The following is a 25526-nucleotide window of genomic DNA, read 5'->3' as shown; positions in this document are numbered from 1 at the left end:
AGCAGTCTGCATCCTTCCTAGCTCTGACTGCTCTCAACCAACTTCTTCTCAGCTCTGCTCTAGCTCCACCTTTTCCTGTTTCACCCATTCAGCAAACTCCTCCCACCACAGGCTCCATGTAACTCAGACTTATGTAACTCAGTCTTCCATCTTTCCATTTAAATTACCATTACACCAGGTGAACACCAAAGGTGGATGAGGTGTCCAGAAGTTCTAGTCCTTCTTGAACAACCTCATTCCCTTTATCATGGAAGGAGAATGAGAGATGAGAGAATTTCCTCAGAAACAGGCTGATGAATAACCAGCCCTTAGCCAATCTAAACCCTAACCCAAAATCCCAAAGGTATAGTTCTTATATGTGAAGCTTTCAGAAGTCCTTTGGAAACCATAAGTTACTATCTAAATATGAGCTATAATTAATAGATAACTCTTAAAGCTCTTTAAGGTTTTCAAAGCACTGTACCTACTTAATCACTTGAATCTCACAACAATAAATCAAGGCACATACTTCAGATATTTATTCCTATTTTACAGAGAAGAAACTCAGATTCAGTACCCATGCTCACAGAGGTAGTACGTATCAAAATTGGGACTTGAACCTATATGTTTCCTTATCTCAAGTCCAGCACTCTTTATTTCTCTGTCTCTGTTTATTTGGTTTGGGTCAAATAGACTTGATCTTCAGCAACCTTTGAGAGAATAAAGTTATGAAATTATAACCCCAAGCTTAAGATACTCTCCTCCCACTCAATTAACTAATGTCTTATCCCCATCATTCAACTTCCAAAATAAGAAAAGTGGCTAAACAGTCTCACCAGATAGGCTTACCCCAGCAATGTTGCCTAAAACTCAATACAGGTGTATCTCATTTTGTTCTGCAGAATTGCTAGCCACCTAGGACATGCTCTTCATCTGTTGGTAATTAAACTTTTGCTACTCTATTCCTGCCACTCAGTCAGACAAAGGTGGGGGGAATTATTTTCCATTAGGATCTTAGGACTTCTGTTAAGAAATTCCCAGTGATTGTTGGTTTCCTCTTCTCTAAGAGGAGTTATAGATGAGAATTATATCTCTCTGTTCTCCCAATTAATGTTATTCTAGGGAAAATAATTTTGTTTTTCTTCTTTTTGCTAATTCACATTGTTATTTTCTTTTCCTTATTGCTAAGGCTAGTATTTCTATCACTATCTTAAGGAACAGTGGTGAATAATGGGCATTTTTGCTTTAGCCTGATATTTTTGTAAAAATCTCTAGTTTATTTCCATTTTATATATAATTGTCCCTATTGGTATTAGATAGTGATTACTTATCAATAATAAGGAAACAATACTAAGGCAAAGTATATTTATTAATATGTTTTATTGTGGTTTAAAAAAACTGAAATGTGTGTTGTATTTTGTTAAAAATGCTTTATTCTTCGGGTGATATAATCTCATAATTGTCTTGTACTTGTTATTAATAGGATCTTTTGTGTTCATAGTTTTCTTAATGCTGAACCAATCTTCATTTCACGTATAAATCCTAGTTGGTAGTAATACATAATTTTTTTTATATGTTGCTGTAGCCTTCCTTGTTGCTGACATTTTGTCTAAATTTTTGTATTAATGTTAAGTAAGTATATTGGTCAATTCAATTCTCTTTTTTTCTCCCTGATTTAAACATCATGGCCATATTTATATCATAGAAGGTAATATAGTGGAATCCATTTTCTTGTTATTTTTAAAAAGAATTTGTATGCTATTAGAACTAATTTTTATTTTAATGTTTTATAGAATTCAATTGTAAATTCAAAAGTAAAATTCAATTGTAAAAAATGTCCTGGAGCTTTTTTTCCCTGAGTGTTCATTTATGGCTCATTCAATTTCTTTTTCTGGAATTGGGTTACTTAAATTCTCTATAATTTCATTGATCTGAGCATTTTATATTTTAAATTATTCATTAATTTCATTTAAATTTTAAGTTTTAAAGACAGAAAGAACTAATAATTTCTTTTATTTCCTTATCTTTTGTATTGAGTTCTTTCTCATTTTTGATTCTGGTAATTTAGCTTTCCTCTTTCTTTTTTTAAATATTAAATTGAGAAAATGCTATCCACATCCAGAGTCTATGGAGTCTGACTGCAGATCAAAGTACACTATTTTTCTTTCTCATGGTTTTTGCCTTTTGTTCTGATTCTCCTTTTCCAACATGATTAATGTAGAAATATGTTGAATATGGTTATATAGTCTATATGAGATTGCATGATATCTTGGGGAGGAAGAAGGGAAGAGAGGGGGAAGTTTTAGAACTCAAAATCCTTAAAAGTGAATGTTTAAAAGTAAAAATTACATAATTAATTTAAAGAAAGATATATTGCCTTGAAAATTTACATTAAGATAATTGGAAAACTAGGGTTCAACGTGGTGAGCATACTGCTAAAAATATAAGACCAATGATTAATCAATTCATTGAAGAAAGCACAAGAAATTAATTTGATATGTAAAGACAAAATTTCAAAATTGAGAATATAACAGTATAAATAAAGCAAACATATTTTTTTGAGAAGATCAAGGAAAGTGGTAAATCAGTAATTTGGTTTTTGTGAGGAAAACTCTTCAGAAATGAGAGAAGAAAATATAACAAATGAAAAGGAAAGTAAATTTCTTTCCTAAAATAATTATTAAACTCTTTTACACATGTTTAAATGCTAATAATACTGAAGATTTTAATGAAATGGGAAAGATAAAAGATTAATAAAATAGGGAATCAATAGCTGAACCAATTAAACATAAGAGAAATAAAAAAAAAAACCCTCCATAAAACACTTTTTTTTGGAGGGAGGGGAAGGCAAGGCAATTGGGGTTATGTTACTTGCCCAACGTCAAATAGCTAGTAAGTGTCAAGTGTCTGGGGTTCTTGTTGAGCTCAAGTCCTCCTGACTCCAGGGCCAGTGCTCTACTCACTATGCCACCTAGCTACCCCCATAAAGGACTTCCCATGGTAAATTCTAATCAAGAATCAGATTGACTTAAAAATGAATTCAAGTAAACATTTAACATCTGTTAATTCTCATGCTACAAAGAAAAAAAATATTATTATCAAAAAAGAAAATGCCAGGTCATCAGATTCCTTTTACAAAAATATTCACTTAGTATAAAAATAGGAAGAGTATAAAGCAGAAAAAAAGAAACAGGCAAATATACGTTGTCAATTCTGATGTAAATATTTAATAAAATACCGGAATTTGTAAAATTATGTCACAAAAGTTATTCACTATGATGAAATTGCATTTGTACCAGGAGTGCAAAAATGTTTTATGAGAAAAATAATGAACTTATAAATCACTATGATTACAAAAATCCTCAACATGTTCTATCAATAGGTGTTGACAGAACTGACGAAGTTCAGCACTCATGTTGAAAATTTTTAAAAAGAGGAACATAAGTGCTTTTCTTCACTATGTTTTTAAGAAACACTATTTAAAACCAAATGTTAACATTATTTACAGTCAAGCTCCCCCACTGAGACCAAGGGAAAAGCACAAATGTCTATTAGCATTATTAATACTTGCCAAAGTCCTAGAAATATTACATATAGCAACATGATAATTTAAAAACTTGAGAAAATGAGAACTGGAAAATAGGAAAAGAAGAATTTGTAGATGATAAGTTGTTTTACTAAGTAAATCCAAAATACTTGGAAAAAAATTAATTGAGACAAATAACTTGAAATGGAGTACAATGATCAATGAAGTTCACAATGTCAATTGTCTACATACGAACACCAACAAGAAAATAGATTGAAAGACAAATGGTACTTAAGGTAGTAACAAAATGCATTAATTCTTTGAGATTTAGCTTACTAACACATAAGTGGGTTTGATATTAATAAAAATATAATTTCCATAGAAATAAAGAAGAATTAAATAACTAGAGAGGCATTCAATATTCAAGTGTTGTCTGTTAAATTAACAGAGATAAGAATAGTACAAAAAGTTGATCTATAAATTTTAAACATTTGAGGGCAATTTTAATACAAATGGGACTCAAAATAATTAGATAAAATAATGGTAAATTTCACATAATTGAAATAAATTAAAGTAAAATTTTCATTGAAACAGACACAAATGAAACAAATGAAAAACCCTATTAATGGACACCAATTTGCATTTTCATATTTATATGTGTGCATATCATATTTATATTGAAGTTATTCCAGATTTTGAGTCTGAAAACCTATGTTTGAATTATTACATTACATCTTTGTAATCATGGACAATTCATAAACTCCTTCACCCTCAGTTTCCATTTCTGCAAAATGAAAGAAACAGGTTATTTAGACTCTAATAAAGTTAAAATCTCAAAGAAATTGAATTGGATATTGACTAATCTTATTTTTTTTCAAAAGCTCTTTAGTTAGTGAAGTTCTTTTCTTTTTTTATTTTCCTTTTTGGTATTCTTTTGTTTGATTTCCCAGGGTTTTTGTTTTGGTCTTTAATAGAGATTAAATAAGTGATTTTAAAAGTTTTTTTTTTCTAGGAACCATAATAAAATGCATAGTGGAAAAGGATGTATCACAACATGTGGAGTATTGCTACGCTACTCTTATCAAAAAGCAAAATTGAATTTCTATATTCAAAAATCAAAACAAGTGCTAATCTGAAGAAATTCGCATTTTGTTGGGAGTGGGGGTGGATACATCAATATATACCTATAGCAGTAAGTACAACATGCATGTCTGTGTGTGTGTTCCTGTGTGTGTAGTTAGCATAAACTCTCATGTCTTCAAATAATGCACAATGGGCAGAAGATCTAACTTCTTTAAAACCTTAATGAATTTGGGTTTAGAATTATACATGGTGAGGAGAATAATTTACTCTGAACACCAATATGATAACTGAGTCTAACTATCTTGATTCTATGTTGCCAGGAACATATAGACAGCTCATACTCCCGTGTGCCTTCTTGAGATCTCGGTTTGAGGCTATAATGCTCTGATCTCATACTTTCCCTTTACTCTCTAATTCATGTAGAGAAGTCCTAGATATAGTGTCTATATAAAATGTTGTTCAACAGGGAAATTCTCAGAACCAAGTTTAGAAGAAAATGGGGGATGTCCCATGTGTAAATTTAAAGGTGGAGTAGAAGATTGAATCCCTTAGGAGACAAAAAAAAGTTCTGTGGTACAGTGTGTAAACATGGACCTTTTAATTACTGTTCCCTAAAGAACCTGATTCCAAGGAGATAATCTGTCAGATCCTCCCGGTGTTTTCAATATAGAACATGAGAATATCATATCCAGAATAAAACTTTCGGTTTCCTATCACCTGTTGATTATGGTGACATCTCTGGGCACTATTTCCTACCCTCAATCTGGAGCATTCCCCAGGTGAATTCACAGACATAAACGGCGATCTTTATAGCTCAAAACATCTCTCTATTCAGTTCAGAGGCTGAGGTTTATGCTTTGATTGCTTCAGGAGAAAAGGAAATAGAAGAGGAAGAATCTCTCATCATCATTATCTGAATTGTTTCTCCTTCAGTACCCAGGGGCTCAAAACCAGTAAAGACCATCACTGAAGTCTAGACAAAAGAAGGGTGAGTGTGTAAGACATCCATTTTTGATTTTTCCTTCTATTTTGTCCTTCCATCTTTGCCAGTCAAGACATTTGAGGATTCTACAAAATATCATGTCCCTGAGATTCATCACTGACTCATACCTATATGTGAATATATATGTATATGTGTATATGTATATATATACATATATATGTGTGTGTATGAAATATATGTATATATAATGTGTATATATATACATACATGTAGTCTTTTGGTAAGCTCCAGGTGTGAGTGGGGATGAGAACATGAAAAGATAATGGGAACTTGGCACCCCAATATTCCCTTACTCCTATGGGACTCTATACTCTGAAAAAGAGACTCTGGATCCAATCTGCAGGCAGCTGGATGGGGTAATACAGAGAACCCCGGGCTTTAAGTCAGAAAGACCTGAGTTCAAATACAACTGGAGAAACCAACAAGCTATGTGACCTTGGACAATGTCACTTAATCTCTGTTTGCCTCAGTTTTCTCAACTATAAAGTGGGGATAAGAATAACACCTACTTCCAGGGGTTGTTATGAGGAACAAATGATATAATATTTGTAAGGGATTTAGGGCGGTGTTAGACACATAATAGATGCTATGTCAGTGCTTATTAATATTAAACATTATTACTTTTCTTACCAATAACCTTATTGGTAATATTGTTAAAATTAATATTTTGTTAATAATAAAAATTTCACCATAGGCATTTGCAGAACTCTTTGAGGTACTACTTCATCACCTCTGAAATGAATAAAAGTAGTTAAGGTTTTTCCTGAGACAGACAGCAAAGGGGATACTGTGGGTGACTGAAGAAACTACTGTCATTTTCCTGGCTTCTTTTTGCTTTGGAGTCTAAGGAACATCAACTGATTTTCTGCAAGGGAACTCAGGAAGAGTTTTCGACAGTCATCCAACTCATGGAGACAGTTACTCAGCCCAGTCAAAATCCCTGCATATTTTTGTGATTATAAGAACAGCACCTGCAGGGCTTGGTGATGATGCTTTCCAGACACTTCCGGAATTGTTCCTTTTTAATAACTGCAGATGAGGGTTTGCTGAATGTATTTTGCTTCTAGCTTAACTTTTTACTCTTCTCATAGATCCCTTAAGAGGAGAATGACTTTGAAAAATTCCTCTTCAGTGACTGAGTTCATCCTTGCAGGCTTAACAGATCAATCAGAACTCCAGCTACCCCTGTTCTTCATGTTTATGGTGACTTATGTGATCACTATAGTGGGAAATGTGGGATTGATCATTTTAATCAGGATGAATGCTCAGCTTCATACTCCCATGTACTATTTCCTCTTCAACTTATCTTTCATAGATCTCTGCTACTCCTCTGTTTTTACTCCCAAAATGTTGATGAATTTTGTCCTAACGAAAAACATCATCTCTTATTCAGGATGTATGACTCAGCTATGCTTCTTCTGCTTTTTTGTTGTTTCTGAATGTTATGTGTTGACAATAATGGCTTACGATCGTTATGTTGCCATCTGTCATCCATTGCTGTACAATATTACTATGTCTAATCAGGTCTGTTTATGGCTGTTGGGTGGGGCATATGCCATGGGGTTTGCTGGTGCGATGGCCCACACTGGATCCATGCTGAGACTGTCCTTCTGTCAGGCCAACATCATAAACCATTACATGTGTGACATACTCCCCCTCCTCCAGCTCTCTTGTACCAGCACCTATGTCAATGAACTGGTGGTTTTCATTGTTGTGGGCACTAATATTATAGTGCCTAGTGTCACCATCTTCACCTCTTATGTTCTCATCCTGTTCAGTATCTTAAATATCAGTTCCACTGAAGGCAGGTCCAAAGCCTTCAGCACTTGTAGCTCCCACATAATTGCAATCATTCTCTTCTTTGGGTCAGGTTTATTCATGTATTTCAAGCCCACTTCATCAGGGTCTGAGGACCAGGGCAAAGTTTCTTCAGTCTTTTACACAAATGTGATACCCATGCTAAACCCCATCATTTATAGTCTGAGGAATAAAGATGTTAAGGCTGCCTTGAGGAAAACCTTGAAGGGAAGAATATTTTCTAGAACAGGAGCAGGATTTTTATAGTGTGATTTGAATTCAAGGTTATATATGTATGCATATACATACATACATACATATATATACATACACACACATATAACATATAACTATGTACTTTCCTTGTGACCTTGGGGAAGTCCGTTAACCTTTGTGGGCTTCCAAATTTTTCATTTGTAAACATGGAGGTGTTTGGGCTATGTAGCTTCTATTATCCTTTAAAGCTATAAATCTTTAATCTGTGACCTGCTGTGGAAATGCAAATCCCACACAGAAGCATTCAACAAGTTATATCTTCATTGTGGTAGAGCTTTCATTCTCTGAACATAATTACTAATCAGAAATTCAGGAAGGCAGTGCATGAAAGTAGGTTGCTGAGAAAGTAGTAATAACATTTGCAAATGATGTAGACATAATACAACCTTTTTACACCCTTCTACCTTGCCTCAAGCAAGTCAAGCATAACTAATATGTTGGTCCTTTTCATAACTGTTGTCAAAATTGGATAGGTGCATAAAAGTATAATTACCCAAAGTAATTTCCTTCACTTTTTCCCACACCCAAATCCCTAACTTTTCAGGCACAGCAGCTTCTATTAGAAAGTGACACAGGTGTTTTCTTACTCCCACAATAGACATACAGCAGGACTAGTTTGACTCAGGACAATAATTATACATTCTCAGTAAAGTGTAAATGCAAGTCTATTTAAAATTGGGACATGATGAAAAATGGACAACTAAGAGATGCCAATTTTGAGGAAAACATTTTTAGTTTTGGAAAAAATTGCTAGAACATGAAAGGAGCAGAACCAGGAGAACTTTGTACACAACAACAACAACAATGTGCAAAGAAGTTTTTTTTGGTAGACTTAGTACTTCATTGCAATGCAAGGACTTAAAAAATGCCCAATGAACTCTTGAGGCAAAATGCCTTCCACATCCAGAGAAAGAACTATGGAAGTTGATCACAAAATGAAGTAGACCATTTTCTTTTGTGTTGTTCTGTTTTGTTTTATGATTTCTCCCATTCATTTTAATTCTTCTATACAACATGACTAAAGTGAAAATGTATTTAATAGGAATATATATAGAACCTACATAAATTTTATGCCATCTCAGGGAGGGAGTGGGGAGGGAGGGGAAAGTGACTGTAGAACACTGAAAGCAAATAAAATAATTTAATAAAAAAATTTCTAGAAGGAAATGTCCTTATTACAGTTACAATATGAGAGATATTTGAGACTTATAAACCTTTGCTGAGGGAAGTTTCCTTTCCATTGTCAAATTGATGGAATCCTCATAATGCAAAAGGCATTTTTTAGTGCTATGTCCTGTAACATATATAGGGCAGATAGGGTGCTGGCCCATTCTATGACCTGAGTTCAAATCTCACTTCAGACACTTACTAGATGTGACCCCAAGGAAATCACTTAACCTTGTTTGTCTCAGTTTCATCATCTGTAATATGAACTGGAGAAGGAAATACCAAGAAAATCCCAAATGGAGTCACAGAGAGTCAAACACATATGAAATGACTCAACAATATTACATTTACTATCAGAAGCTAATTGGAAGGTGGGAAAGACCAAGTTATGAAAATGTGTTTGACATTTAAAACTCATTACACCTTGGTCCCTTTCTCCTTTTCCAGTTTACTTACATGTTACTCCTCTCCTCAAACCCTAAATTAACCACTATAATGACCTACTTGTCCCTCCTGCATGGCATTTCATCTTTAACTTGATGATTTGCACTGGCTCTCTGATACCTGGAGAACACTCCATTCTCATACAAAACTCTTAGAATCTCTGGCTTTCTTCAACTCACTTTACGTACCACTTTTTTCATGAATCCATTACTTATTTCCCTAGCAATTTACGCCTTTTCTCCCACAAAAGCATCTTGTTATATATATATATAATATATATATTATACAGACACAAGTATATATACATATGTATACACACATATATCTATATCCATATAAATATTGTTGTGTGGAATGACCCCTTTAAAAAAAATTAGAGTCTTGACCAAAGGAGTTAAAAGGAAAGACATTTATTCAGCTTTCTTGAGAAAGGACACTCGCACCTGTACTCAAGATGGTGATGGCTGAGAAAGGCAAGGGTGTGCCCTGTACAGCATATTTTATTGACCCTGACCACAATACCCCCACCCTAACCCCCTTCCTCTTACCCCACTGGCTGAGCCTTGAGAGTACAGTCTATCCATGGAAAATCTACCCTAGCAACAAGGAGTAAGTATACAAAAGCCATTTTTGGCAAACGGGTAAGGGAGTCTGGGAAAGGAAATAAGGGAGTGAGCAAAGGCAGTCTGGGAGTAAGCAAAAGCAATCTTTGTCAAGGATTATCATGTAGCACAAAAAGAATTTTAACAAAAACAGAATCCCTATTGTTTGGTTTCTCAGTTTCTCAGGGTCGAGTGAGACAAACAAGGCTGACACAAGGGGCTCTTGAGGGGTATTCACTAAATATGCCTATTCTACTTCCTGAGGGGTCTTCACTAAATATACCTGTTCCATTCAATCCCTTTTTTTTTTTTTGTCTCTTCATGTGGGTATGAGGTTGATTGACGCATTGACAAATTAGAAGGTGGGGAAGGGGCAGTCCCCTTCATGAGATCTCACTAAGGAGTCAACAACAGTCTCCAGTGCTTACATAAATATACTAAATAATCATTGTTAACACAGTACATATTACATCATAAAATAATTCCAACTTCTGGTCATGTGATGCTTTTTCAAGTCACCTTCAGTACAACATCTCAGCATCTTCTTTCCTTCATCTTCTTGTAGAAATCCAGATGTCCACTCTCCTACAAAACTGACCTTAATACAATACAATTTTAGATGACAATTCCTGAGCTTTATACACTTATTACTCTTACAAGATCAAAATTAAAACTTTGGTCAAATGTCATGTTTAAGAAATTCACATTAACCAACTGAGACAAAATAATAACTATGTATTATAACCTCACAAGCTCTTGACCTGATTGTCTCCATACTGTTACTAAAGGACTATAACTTATTGTTTTTGGTCTAAAATCCTAAGCCTAATAGCTTAATTTTTGCACTTAACCTCGGATGTTCCCCTACCAACAATATGCTTTTTAATAGATCTGGCATTATGCATACAAAACTTTTCATTATAGGAAATTGCCATTAAGAGTAGGGACATTTCAGTCATGTCAATCCCAGGCAGTATTGTCAACTGACATCCAGCCAGGCTTAAAGTCTGCCAGGTGTCAGTGGGGAAACTGGGTCAGAAAAATCCAACCTCAGCCCAGGCTAAACAGTCTTTTCCTCAACCTTCCCATGAGATCACTTTGCAGTTAATAACAGCATCTCATAGGCTCACTGGCATCATGGATCAATGGTTCAAATGGTCTTTCTTGCTATCCACACTTGGAGTTAGACTCAGAAGAAGTCAGTTAACAGTCCCATCAATCTTAACATAGCGAGCTCCAACAAACAATTTCAGATATGACTATAATTTCACTTTTGCTAAGGAACATCTTTTGAAGTAAGTCTTAAGTAACTTCCATACCTTTCTATACATGTTCTAATTCCTGATTAAGTAACAATCAAAATCAAATTTACCATTAAAACCATGTTATTCCTCTAAATTTACGTCTGTTTCCAAGCTTCTCTATGCTTTTATAACCCTGCTCAGTCTAAAAGAATGAGTTACACATATGACAAGTTCAAATACTAACTTTAACTTATGTTCTTGAAATGAATTCAAATCAAAACAGAAACATTCAATTTTCCGTTAATGCCATATATTACTAGAGATCACCTACCTCTAAGAAACTACACAAATTCTTTTCCCCAAATTAAAGATGTCTCTGATTTGGTCTCAGTAATTTGATTCAGTCACTTGTTTTAATACCAACTGCTTTTACATCGTTTTGTAATAGGGAAAGACCTTATTCCAAGGTGGGACTTTTGTCCCTTACTCCAAAGGACTTTTAGTCCCATTTGTCTACAAGAACTCTAGAAAAACCTCACCTTAAAAGTTTCTTAGATTTCTCTACTTGATTTGGCTCTTTAGAAGCCCATAAAGTCTTCCTTATCATTATGCCCAAATTTCTGTTCTATTTATCATCCTTGATCCCATCAATTCGAATCTCCAGGTTACTGGCCACTCCAATCAAGACCATCCCTGGAATCCCCAGACCACCTGTGGCCTCCCCCAGACTTCTTCCTCAGTCCCTCTGTTCTAACTATGAGTATCCCACAATCTCTCCTGAGAACAAGGTTCTGAGAGCTTGACAAAGGTCATTATGTAGGAAATGTATATCAATTTTCCTTCTAGGCTCACAGTACAATTTATTGTTTGTTTGTTCATTTATTTATTTATTTATTTTTGAAGTCTCCAAAACAGGCCATGCTTCATGGCCCTCTAGGTGATACAGAGGCCAAACAGTGTTGCAAAAGAACAAGAACTTTTTCTCTTTAAGTTCTTTAGAGAAGTTAAATTTTTCTCACTTTTGTAAAAGATGAACTTTTGGGACTGAACAAATTAACTCACAAACACAAATTGGGTAGGCCTTCCAAAAATCACACAAAATATTTTACAAAGCAATTCTTCATACAAAAAAAAACTTCCTCTTTTAAGAACAGTTTAAAATTTATCAGAAGACCCTCATGATCTTAATTGGCCAAAATTACAAAAGGTCCAAAACCCAAGGCATTTTCACATTTGCCCATAAGCTTCCTTTTACAAACATACCTTTACAAGCATAACAATTTAGTTAAAACTTCCTTCTTAACAGCAGAAATGAACTTTTTTTTAACACACTTAATATGTCCTTAGATGGAACATGTTTGAAAATCACATACACACACATATACACACATATATGTTTAAGGATTCTCATTTTTCTCCATAGTAATTCTACAACACAGAAACTCTTACACAGAATTCATAACAGCCTTTTTTTAAAACAGTTCATCATTAATTTAACAAGACAATTCCTAATATAACAACATGTAGATTTACTTAAAAATTTAAATCTGTTTAAGTTTACTTAAAACTTTAAAAAAAAATCACACAGTAATTCATCTCTTTACCACCACGTGAGCACACTTGATCAGATAGTCATCTCCAATTTGATTGAGTTATTAATTATCAAATCAAGTTACATGATTTTTCTGTCTCCTTAAAATACTTCCTCACTCCCTTAGCACTTACTGATACCATCTGAAACTGACACAAAGGTCTACAACAACTATCTAAAGACAAGATGGGTTTGAATAACCCCCATTTGGTCCCAAACGTTATCTGCCTTCTATATTTTCAGTCAAGTCTTTATTCATCTTTCCAAATCTCTCAATCCCATTACTCAGTTTATCCAGCTTTCCTTTACATTTTAATCATAAGACAAGATAATTGATGTCATTCTTTTTTAATTTAAATTCAATCTAAATAACCTTTCTCCTTTTCTGAAAAAGTTTAAAATAATAGTTTAAAATGTGCTTAAGTTAACTGTCTTTAACCTTGGTAAAAGAGATCTTATTAATTCTGAACCAATGTTACCAAGGTGGATTTGACTTACCCTCCAAGCAGGGAACTTGGAAACTTAATGACTCATTGAATTGTAGCAATTACCAATCACAATAATTGTCTGTCAGTTTTCCAATCAAGTTACAAATTTTCATTTTCTCAACATACCCAAATCTTCTAAACTGATATGGGAAAAGGAGTGGCCGAAAGTACATGAGCCTGTTGTTCCCCCATCTCCTGTTTTTCTTTACACCATTCTTTTTCCTTTTCTGCATTTACTCAGACTACCTTTATTCTCCTTTATATTCTAAATAAAAATAAAATGCCTAACAATTTTGTCCTACCCTAAACTTTAAAAACTAGAGGGAGCTAAATGTACAACAATTTCCATACCAGGAAAGTCACATTTCTTCCCCTCCCATTCTGCAATAAAATAAAATAAAACCCCTTTTCCTTATCCTAAAGTGATCACTCTAAAAAACAAAACCAGAAGAACCTCTTATTATTTATTTATTTTTGCCATCTTTAACACATTTTCTGGTGTCAGACATATTGACTTAATTTGAACATAAAGTACCAACTTTAGCTTCAAGATCTAATTAAACTTAAATTCAAAACTCAGCCCTTCTTCTAAATTGCCTGCTTGAGATTATTTGCTAATCTTCCACTTACTTCCACCAGATTTTAATAAATCCTAACCTATCTTAAACGTCAAATTGAGTGACACATTTCACCTATTCACAATTCCACACGCAACCAGAATGAATTCAATTACCTTCCTGTTGTGTCCCATCACTCAAAACTTTCTCCTTTTGGTGAGGCAGGAAATGGTTAAATGCTAGTTAGACTGCCTTTCTTTTGGTCTGAGAGAAAAAAGATAAATTTCCTCCTTCCCTGTCCCTCTGCTCTGAGAGGGTTGGCCAAGGGAGGTAACGAGCATTTCAAGGACAATCCAGCTCATTCTGTCTGATCTTGCTAACTGGCTGGCTAAATTTACAACCTTACAAAGTGTCAGATAAAACAGAGACACAAACTTTCATTCACACAGAAATATCAACACAGCATACACAGACAAAACATTTAGCAAAAAAGGAGGGTGCATATAGGTTTAAATTTTTGGCAAACTTAGTCCTTGGAGTATCCATACTTTGGCCAGAAGGCATTTTCCCCGAGCTGAGTGCCTGCCCAAACTAAACAACAGTACTTAAATCATTTTCTTCATATCTTTTCCCTTATACTTTGGTAGTTCATTCTAATTATTAAGTCAGGACTCAAGAGGACTATCAGCCAGCACATTAGGTAACTTGCCACCATTTTCCCGAGAATTAGACTTCCCCATCTTTGGGGACTCTAACCACTTAAGGGGGAGATTAAACAACCTTCCAGACTTGCACTGCTTAGGGCTAATCCTACACAAACCTTACGGACTCTAACAGCTTAGGTGGGAGTCACCTACCCAAACCTTATAGACTCTAACCCGTTAGGTGGGAGGCTAAACAGCCCTTACAGACTCAAACTGCTTAGGGCCACACCCACCCAAACCTTAGGGACTCTAACCATTTAGGTGAGAGGTGAATCCAAGAGCTCCCTGGTCTTGTCTAGGCAAGCCTTACAGACTCTTAACAGCTTAGGGTCACTGTCTCACAGATCTTGCTTACCTGGTGGGGTTTGTGCATGCTAACTCATGATACCGAGTTGGTTTCACTTTGATCTGGTGGCCTTGATAACTTCCTTGTTACCTCTAGAGCTCTGCTGTTTCGTTTTTACTGGGTCAAGGACTCTTATCAGAACTTTCCCTTCTCAGGGAAGATTCCCTGGGCACCAGGCTCGTGAACCACCAGGAAAGCTGGCGTGGCTCCTGCCCTTGAGTTGGTACTGGAGAAATTCCAAGGAAAAGGGAAGCTTCCCGCCTAATGAACCAAACCTGTGTTGGACAACCCCCTTAATAAAATTAGAGTCTTGACCAAAGAAGTAAAAGGAAAGATGTTTATTCAGCTTTCTCAAGAAGGGGCACTCCCACCTGTGTTTAAGATGGCAATGGCTGAGGAAGGTGAGGGTGTGCCCTGTACAGCAGTTTTTATAGACTCTGACCACAATACCCCCACCCTAACCCCCTTCCTATTACCCCATTGGCTGAGCCTTGAGGGTACAGTTTATCCATGGAAATTCTACCCCAGCAACAAGGAATAAGTATACAAGAGCCATTTTTGGGAAAGAGGGTAAGGGTGTCTGGGAAAGGAGATAAGGGAGTGAGCAAAGGCAGTGTGGGAGTAAGCAAAAGCAGTCTTTGTCAAGGACTATCATGTAGCACAAAAAAAATTTTAAGAAAAACAAAATCTCTGTTGTTTGGTTTCTCAGTTTATCAGGGCCAGGTGAGACAAACGGGTCTGATGCAAGGAGCCTCTGAGAGGTTTTCACTAAATATAGCTACTCTATTCTCTGTGAGGTCTTCACTAAATATACCTGTTCCACTCATTGTATATGAATGTATAATTGTACAGATACCTGGACCATATTTTCTTTCATTTCTGCAGAAATGTTTTTCATCTAAACTTCCTTCTTAGATAATTTCTTTAATTTTGTCTGGAAACTTATCCTGAACATAAATAGCTTCTTTGAATTCCTTCATTTGTCCAATTAATTAGGTAGAGTAAAATTCAATTTCTCAGGAAGGGAATGATTTCATGTTTTTCTCACTCCTTTCTTCAGCTATCACAGGTAACAGTTTCTTTAGACTATAGTTTAAGATTTTACTACCTCTAGCTTTCTTCATAAAGTTCTCTTTATATTTCTTTGTAAAAGAAAAAAGAGTTAAAAACAGCTCCAAAAAGAACCTTATTTCTTTGTGTATTATCCATAAATTTCTTATAGATCTTCACAGATCAGAATTGAACCCACTAATTTTCCCTACCTCTATTAGGAAGGAGGCCTGTTACAAAGTCAGTCAAACTCCAAACTGCCAGTGAAATTGTCCTTTCCGCAATATTTCATTTAACTCTTAATGATATGGTAGCAATAGCTATAGTCTATGTTGGAGTCCTTAGCCAAACAGGTATTGTAGTAATATGTTAATATGCTAGTATACATAATTAACAATGAATATTTGGAGATGCATGGTCAAAATATTTTTATACTAGCCAGGCAAGAACAAAAAGTTTGGAGATGACTCTATTCTAAAACATAGGACCATAGTTTTAGAACTGAAAGGGACCTTAGATTCCATCTAGTCTAATACTATCCTTTTACAGAGAGGTCAAGTACTTGCTAAAGTAGTATAGGTAGTAAGAAGAAGAGTCAACATTTGAAGAGTTGACCATTATTTGAGGATGAAGTTAGACTTCAAAGTTTTTGTTGTTGAAAAGGAGAATGGTACAGTAGAAAGAGTGCTGACATCTTATCTCAAATCCCAGCTTGTATATTTAGTAACTAACTGACATTGGCAAATTAACTTTTCACAGTGTAAATTTTCTTATCAATAACATAGAAATAATACTACTACTTCAAAAAGTTGTGATGAGAACAACTGATAAAACATAAAAAAATTTGGACAAACATTAACACTACATATATTTCAGTTATTTGTTTATTAATTTTCCTTCCTTCTTCTCCAATGGGGATCAAATAAAAACAGAATTGAGACAAGTCATCAGCCCACTATATTTTTATATTGAACACTCTATATACTCAAGTTCAGGCAGCTAAAATGATTGACTTTTATACTTAAGTCAAAGGATGTAATCCTGTTCACTGCAAGACTGTTAAAAAACTTCCCCAGTACAACTCCAGTAGCAGACAGAACAACCAGGATTGTTTCTGACTCTTTTTCTTCTCATACATTTCTAATTTTCTCTGTTAGATATTTATACTTTTAAAGCTTTTATTCCATGTAACTTGGAGTTTATGTGGATTTAATAGAGCAACATCAAAAATTTTGGGGGGCTTAAAACCATGTCTGGGCAGTTGTGACTATTCCTTTCTGGTACAGTTTATTTGTTACATTCTCCTTAATAATTTGAAGTCTTCATTTGTATGTTAGTGATCTGTAATTTTTCAATCCATGAAAATTATTGGACCTTTCATATATAACACTAGTCACCAGGTTATATCTTGTGAGCTATTCTATAAGAGCCAAACTTTTAAATGTTGGCCACAGGATGTCCAGTAAGCTTGGGGTTTACTTGCTAGATCCTTCCCTTCCTTCTTCCCTTCCCTTCCGTTCCCTTCCCTTCCCTTCCCTTCCCTTCCCTTCCCTTCCCTTCTCTTCCCTTCCCTTCCCTTCCCTTCCCTCTTCCCTTCCCTTCCCTTCCCTTCCCTTCCCTTCCCTTCCCTTCCCTTCCCTTCCCTTCCCTTCCCTTCCCCCAAACCTTAAACCTATTGCCCTCTGAAGCTCATAGATTGTACAACACTAGACTTTTGCCCATGCTCCACTTAAAGGCTATTTTCTGGACCCTCCTGGCTTAAGAGTGATTATCAATAGTAACTGTGGCTGTTTCCCTCCCACATGATTTAGTTATTTTTCTTTACCTCATTTAACAGGCCTATTCACTGAATGGGCATTTCCTCACCCTAAGTGAGTACCTGAATAGGCCTTGGCATAAAGGGGCCTAGGTCTCCTTTTGCATCCTGATGAATGTCTGGTCAGTGGATCCAGATGGCTCCAGAGGAGAAGCGAGGCTGGTGACCTTGCACAATGCCCCCTCACTCAAAAGAAAGTCAAGTGCAAGTCATGTCATCATTTCTCTGATGGCATGGTCTTCTTTGGCAACAAAGGATGGATGCAACAAACTTTTAGATCTTGCAGCAATGCATTTCATTGGTTTCACTCTTTCCTTTCAAAAGTTGCATTCATCCTTGGGAATAACCCTTATATAATTTCTGATAATAATGATGTGGTCCTGAATGTCCATCTCTTTATATAAAAAATCCACATGATTCATCTGTTTATTCAACACTTATTTGTAGGTATATCAGTGTAATACCTCTTCTCTCTCAAACTTTTCTTCAGACCCTCCCAAACACTGAGCTAGCTCTGGCAATGTATGTGTTAACCTCATTGTCAGCGTGTACATCCCTGGAAAGTACACTACCAAGGTAAGTGAACTTATCCACAGCATTCAAAACTTCTTCATTTGATGTAACCAGTGGTTCCATATATGGATGGTGAGGTGGTGGCTGATGGAGCACTTGTGTTTCCTTGGTGTTTGCTGATTATTAGACCAAAATTAGCACAGGCAGCCCAGAATTGATCCATACTTTGTTGCATCTCAGCTTTAGAGACTGCATTGAATGCACAATCACCTGCAAACAGAAAATCATGCACCAACACTCTCTCCACTTTGGTCTTGGATTGTAGCCTTTTCAAATTGAAGAACTTACCATCAGTATAGTAGTTGACCTTGATGTTGTGTTCATCATTATTGAAAGCATTTGATAATATGGCTGTAAACATCATGATAAAAAGGATGGGAGCAAGCACACAGACCCGTTTCACTCCATCAGTGACTGGGAAGGCATGAGAGCATTGTTCACTATCCAGAACCCAGGCAAACATGCCATCATGAAATTGACATGCAACATCAATAAACTTCCCTGGGCAATCAAATTTTGACATAATTGTCAATAAGCCCTGATGACTAACAGTGTCAAAGACCTTGATCAGATCTACAAACATTGTGTACAGACCTCTGCTCTGCTCCTGGCATTTCTCCTGGAGTTGTTGAGAAACAAACCCCATATCGACTGTTTCTTTGACCCTTTTTGAAGCCACACTGGCTCTCAGTTATATGAACATCTTCCAGGTGAAGGATCAGCCTATTAAGGAGAACTCCAGCAAGAATTTTGCCAGTAATTACTGAGAGAAACCTCCCTGTGATTGTCACAGGACAATCTATTCCCTTTATCTTTATAGAGATGGACAATGGAAGCATCCTTGAACTCCTGGGGTACAGGAGTATAGTCTCCTCCTGCCATATAAACTGGAATATTTCAGTTAGCATTTGTATGAGCGATGGTCCCCCTACCTTGTAAATGTCAGCTGAAATAGAATTAGCACCAGGTGCTTTGCCACATGAAAGGAGCCTAATGGCACTCAAAACCTCTTTTTCAGTTGGAAGTTTAGTTAAGGAGGGATGGACTTCAACTTGAGATAAATGGTCAATGGTCTCAGAATTGATTGATGATAGTCTGTTGAGAACACTGTGGAAGTGTTCAGCCCATATTTCTAAGATCATGGCCTTATCACTAATCAATGTAACTCCATCAGCACTGAGTGGTTGTGATGCACCATAGGCTTATAGTCCATAAACACTTTTCAGGGAATCCTAAAATTATTTTGGATTGTTACTATTATCAGAAAACTGAATTTCATCTGCCCTCTTACTGAGCCAGGAATCCTGCATCTCTTTAAGCTTTGCTTGTACTTTACTTTTGATGGAATCAAATGCTGCCTTCTTAGACATGGATGAACCATCCTGCTGCTAAATCCTGTGGAGTTCTTGTTTTTCATTTTGTAGCTTCTGGATTTCCCATCATTTTTGTCAAACCAGTCTTGGTGTTTGGGAGTGTTGTGAACCAGATGAGCAAATGCAGTGCTGTACACCAAATCTCTGAAAGCTGCCCACTCCTTTTCTGCTCCACTGTTGCCAACTGTGTGTTGGCTCAACTTTCCTTCCAAATTAGCAACTAACTGTTCACACTCAGAGAAGAGCTCTAATTTGCTGACCTTAATTCTTCTGGTAGTCATTTTGCCTTGGGGGCAGCACTTTTAATGAATGTGGATATGTAGCTTGGAAAGGATAAGTCAATGATCAGTCCAGCACTCTGCATTGCACATTGACTTTTTCACTCCCACATCTTGTTTGTTTCTTCTTCTTACAATCACATAGTCTATTAGATGCCACTGTTTGCTGCAAGGGTACATCTATGAAGTTTTATTATGTTTAGATAAATGGAAAATGAGATTGATGATGAGAAGGTCATGAAATTCACAACTCTTCAGGACTAAATGACCATTACTGTTGCTGTTTCCAACTCCATTCCTCCCTAGGACTCCCTGCCAAGTCTGGTAGTCTGAGCCTAGTCTAGTATTAAAGTCACCCAGAATTATAAGCTTGTCCTCTTTTGGCACATTGATAATAAGTGTCTCTAGTTCTTCATAAAATTTTACTTTGACTTCATCAGGGATCATCATGGTGGAAGCATAGGCACTGATGATGGTTGCATGGCATTTACCTGCAAGTGGCAATCACATTGTTATGAGCCTGTCATTTACTACTTTTGGCAGGCATAACAGTTTGCTGACTAGATTAGTTTTGATTGCACTCCCCTTCACTTTGGCCACTCCAGAAAAAAATATCTATCCAGCTCCACCTTCAGTAAGCTGGCCTTCATTTGTCAGCCTTGTTTCACTCAGGGCTGCTATTTGGAAGTGATATCTGTTGAGTTATTTTGCAACAACAGCAGTTCTTGAAGGTCTACTGGATTTTGTGTTGTCTATAAGTGTGCACACATTCCATGTGCCAGTGGTGAGTAGAATCATCTTTGCAGATGTTTTTGCACTTTTTTGTATTTCCATCATAGACTGGTATTCCCCACTTGCCAAGGTAATCAGGCCAGAGTTAGATGAGCAGACAATTTTAAGGCACTTTTTCTAGCCCTCTTCATCATACCAGGAGTTGAGCAGTGCAATTCTTAAAAAGCTGCTGAGACACCCAGGGGGCTGCCCAGTCCCACTGCTGCTTCCAGTGAGAAATGACCCTGCGGTATGGGCCACATGCATGTAGGATTGTGACTACAGTTCCCAGTGTATCCACAACTGCTGCTTCATCACTTGCCTATTGCCACAGGACTTTGAAGTATAATAGTAAAATGGTATGGGTGATATTTTTTTGATTCGTATTTAAATTGGATTTAAGTGAGGCAGAGTTGCACAAAGTTGTCAGCCTCACTCTCTCCTCCAGTCGTCATGGTCCAGTGGAAGGAAAGTATCAAGAAAACTGGCAATGGCTTAGGATGCAGTGGATGACCTTGGTGTCTTCAATGTCTTACCAAGCTCTAAGTGCTCTACATCTCCTGTTGCCTTCACATCTGTTGGAATGAATTGTTCTTATCTGCCCATTCCACCAGGGGAAATCTTCATATGCTTGAGGCAGATACCCATCCAACTCAACAGTGGGTTTGAGACCCCTTGGTTACCCTTAACCTGGTTTGGCCCATCGGCCAAGATGGTTTACCAGGGTGTGGCTGCTGCACATGCTGCAACTTCTTGGAGTCACAGATGAGAACTGGGTGGAACAGCTGGACACCAAAGGTGAAAAGAGTCTTGAAAAGGGCTAGGCAGCCATCACACCAAAGGTACTGGTCTTCCCTGAACACACCCTATATCCCACTTACTACCTTAGGGGCAACTAGTACCAGGCTGGCCTAGCCTGGTCATTGAGTTACATGAGACTGCCATAGACCAGATTAGCAATGGGTCTCTGAGTCCCTTGTGATGTTGGTGTTTGAGCTGTTGGACCAGTCTCAGAGTCCCTCCTACCTGTATGATTAGGTCTGTTGGACACTAGGAGCGCCTGCCCATATTCTGGAGGTTTCTGTCCTTTCCATGCCCTCTGCTTCCACTTCTCTTGTGACTCTCCAGCACCAGCAGGTGAGTGTAGGCCCCTGAACTCACTGCACCTGGACAGGGGGATATCAGCACCCACATGTCACCACTCTGGGGACAGATCCCAGAGCTCTAACCAATGATGCCCACCTGATCAGGGAGGCCAGTTTGTGAAGTCAGACTGACTTGGTATGGCTGGGTCCTCAGGAGAAAGCAGAAGTGATGGGGGTGGGGGCAGAACAGAGAGCCCAAAACTGTGCTTGGCAGTGCCCACAGCTGACATCTATTGGCTGATCTGCCATTTGGGCAGCCATACCAGAGACCCTGCAGCTTGATCATGTATGAGACTTTTATATATACCAGTCCCTCACTGGGAGCAATGCACCACCCCTTCCAGACCCATGGCAAGAACTCCATCAACAGAGCTGGTGAGGAGGAAATTAGGACAGGTGGTAGGGGACTTCTGCCCAGTTGACTTTAATACAAGATTTGCATAAACTCCTAAAGATAAGATGCTCTATCTGGAGGTGGGTTGTCTCAAGGCTCTGGATCAGCCCTTTCTCCATTGCAGGTAGCTCTTCCTAGTGAGCCATAATTCTGACTACTATGGGAAGTGCCATAAGAATCAATCCTGTGGTCTGTGGTGGGGCCTAAGACCCTGGCCTGCCCCTCAGCCTGTCCTGGCAATCTCCTCCTCTCGGTCAGCTCAGTCTAAGGAAGACAAGCCAGTTTCTAACCTCTGAAAGCTGTGCCTTGGCAGTCTGCTGGACTTGACCACAGAGTGGCCTGACCCTAGAGTGGAGGGCCTGTTTCATGCACATTGGTGTGGATTGACTTGGGGCAGACCCAGGGAATCAACAACACAAAGGAGTCAGATGAAGATCACCCCTCCCTCTGCTTGGGACTTGAGGGCGTGAGGGAGTTCTTTGTCTCCAGAAGCCCCGGCATCATCATCTTCAGCCTTTGTCGGGTGCCAACTCCATTTCACAGGAACGGATAGGAAATGTTTATTCAGAACCTACCACGTGAATGCACGTATGTCAGAGCCAGTCAGGCAAATGTCCTCATTTTACAGTTGAGGAAACTGGGGCCCAAGGAACTGGCCCAAGTCACATGAGGGGCTGGGTGGGAATAGGCATTTACTGAGCTCTGGTGATGGGCCAGACACTATACTATGCCCAGTGTACAAATATGATCCGCTTTGATCTTTATAACAACTCTGGAAAGTTGGTGACATTTTGATCACCACATTACAGTGGATAAAATGGAGGCAGATACAAGTGACGTCACTTGCCCAGGTTCACACAGCCAGCGAGCATCTGAGATCAGATTTGAATTCAGTTCTCCCTGAACTGAACATACATATGTGTATGTGTATGTGAATGTGTATTTGTTTATATGTGTATATATGTATATATGTATCTATGTATGTATATACTTTCCTTTGTTCTAAATCTAATTGTAACCTTCTGTTGGGGGAGGAAGTAGGGAGAAAACAAAGGAAAGATGTATAGCAGAGGACAAAAGAAAACATACAAAGAAGTCAAGAAAAGAGAGTTTTGAAAATAATACATAATATTACTATATAACTTTTCTTAAAATGTAAATTTATTGGTTTATGTGGATGCCTCATGATCTTCTGTACATTTCACATTGCTTTTTATTCTTGTCTTATTTTGCATTTACATTTAAAGTAAATTCAAATATAATCAAAAATAAATGAAAAAATTAAGAGGAAAATATTAATGACTTCTTCACAGAAAAGAGTGATCCCTTATGAGATAAGTCTCTGTGGAAGCCTCTATCTGTGTGTTACTAATGAGGTCTCAGGATTCTTATGAACCACTATAAAAATCTTAAGAAACATCATCAGGAGCTCTGCTGATACTGAAAATACTATTTATTTCCCTTCATCTAAAAAGAATACTCTAGATAAAGTGGCAATTAGGGATAATCATCTACAAGTAAAATAAATTCCCAAAGCATTTCAGACTGTTCTGCTCCATAATTCTCTTCCAAGCTAAGAAGCATTGGAAGCCTCTATACTTGGACTATATCAACCTTCAGAGAAGACATTGACCTGTCAGGATTGTTTGGATGAAGAGACTCTAAGATCCAGTGCTAGAGGGTGAGTAATTGATGATTTCAAAATTATTCTTCCTTCTAAACAGAGATTCATGGAACCTCAGGACTTTACTAAAGAGAAGGCATTTTCATTTTCTGGTCTATGCATCACCAACAGTGGCATGAGGCTGAAGACTGGGAACAGGTGGTTTTAAAAGTAGAGATTTGGGAGGTGTGAGAACTCCAACTCAGAATGATAGAACTATGATCTCTTAGAATTAGAAAAGATTTTCCATCTAGTCCAAGCCATACCTGACAACTTCCTTCAATATCCATACTGCAGTGGTAGTCATCCTGCCTCCACTTTAAGACCTGTTCTGAGAGGATAATCAACTACTACTACTAATTCAGCTTATTTCACTTTGGATTGTGTATAATTGTTAGAGATTTTTATGTTCATATCAAACTTAAATTTGTCTCTTTGCTACTTTCATACACCATGCCTGTTTCGATTCTTTGGAGATGAACTGAACAAGTCAAATTCTTTTTCAACATGAGAGCCTTTAAAATATTGGAAACAATTACCACATTCCTCTAACTCTTTCCCTCTCAATTAAATTTCCAAAGGAGTTCAAATTATGCTTATAATATATTCATTCACATACTCATTCATGACCCTCATTTCCCTTTTCCAAATGTTCTTCAACTTGTCAATGTCCTTCTTAAACTATTGCAAATAGAACATGATAAAATGTCCCCAATGTGGTTTGACCAAAGTAGAGTATGGTGGAAACAACAGAACTATCACAGAAGCCTCTGTCTGTGTATTAGTAATGAAGTTCCAAGAATCTTGGAAACAGTCAGAAAACCTTGGAGATATATCAGCAGTAGTTCTGTTTGCACTTATGGTTCCTGGAAGTTAAGACTCTCTTCATGTAGTCCAGAAATACAATCATTTTTTGTTTGTTTGTTTTCTTTTTGTCTACCACATTATATTTCTTAATTATATTGATTTTGCAGTCAACTAAAAAACATAGATCTTTGTCAAACAAACTGTCTCTATATTTCCTGGACTATTGAAACACATTTTAACTGCTGTTCACAATTTCATATTTATGTCTTTATTAAATTACATCATATTAGATTCAGCCCAATTTTTTAAACTGTCATGATATTGTTGGATCATAATTAGAGAAAACTGGAAGTTTATTGTAACTGTAAGGTACTCACCTCTCCAAGTTTTGTATAATGTTTTGATGTGATAAACATATTATGTATGCTTACATTGTATTTAACAAAACAAGACCCAGCAAGAATTCCTTATGGGCTCTACTGGAGACCACCTTTCAAGATAGCTTTTCAAAATGAAGAATACTTTTTCTGAGTCAAACAAATTGCAATTCTGTCCAATCTATATCCCTGCATTCTTTCTCTGATAAAGTTTTTATGAAATACTTTCATAAAATTTAGGTACATTATATATTACAGCAGTTTTCTGATTGGCCATCTTATTAACATGCTGTTCCAGTAAAACACTATCTCAAGTCCCTAAGAACTATCTCCATGCAGGACAGCCGGATTTCCTTCTCAGCTCATAGCTTTCCAAACATTTGCCCATGGCAATAACTATGCTTCCCTGAGGTCTTTTCTCATCATTATTTAAAAGGAGACAGTCCACAGTTTCCAAGTTGGCAAGCTCCAA

The 25526-nt window shown here is 37.0% G+C and overlaps 1 protein-coding gene and 1 long non-coding RNA gene across 2 annotated transcripts in view; one reads left to right on the top strand and one right to left on the bottom strand.

Moving 5' to 3' along the window:
- Positions 1-8491, top strand: part of LOC140505434 (olfactory receptor 8B3-like) — a 79635-nt gene extending 71144 nt beyond the window's left edge. Inside the window, exons 2-4 of the mRNA XM_072611418.1 lie at positions 4518-4697; positions 5459-5576; positions 6286-8491. Of these exons, the coding sequence (XP_072467519.1) occupies positions 6642-7655 (1014 nt within the window). The 5' untranslated portion in view covers positions 4518-4697; positions 5459-5576; positions 6286-6641 and the 3' untranslated portion in view covers positions 7656-8491. The remainder of the gene's footprint in view (positions 1-4517; positions 4698-5458; positions 5577-6285) is intronic.
- LOC140505438 (uncharacterized) overlaps positions 1-14072 on the bottom strand; it is a 71836-nt gene extending 57764 nt beyond the window's left edge. The window contains exon 1 of the long non-coding RNA XR_011967497.1: positions 13934-14072. This is a non-coding gene — a long non-coding RNA (uncharacterized lncRNA). The remainder of the gene's footprint in view (positions 1-13933) is intronic.
- Between the last annotated feature and the right edge of the window lie 11454 nt (positions 14073-25526).

Source organism: Notamacropus eugenii, chromosome 5 (assembly GCF_028372415.1).
Source record: "Notamacropus eugenii isolate mMacEug1 chromosome 5, mMacEug1.pri_v2, whole genome shotgun sequence".
NCBI lineage: Eukaryota > Metazoa > Chordata > Mammalia > Diprotodontia > Macropodidae > Notamacropus > Notamacropus eugenii.
This window is presented reverse-complemented; position numbering and strand designations above follow the sequence as displayed.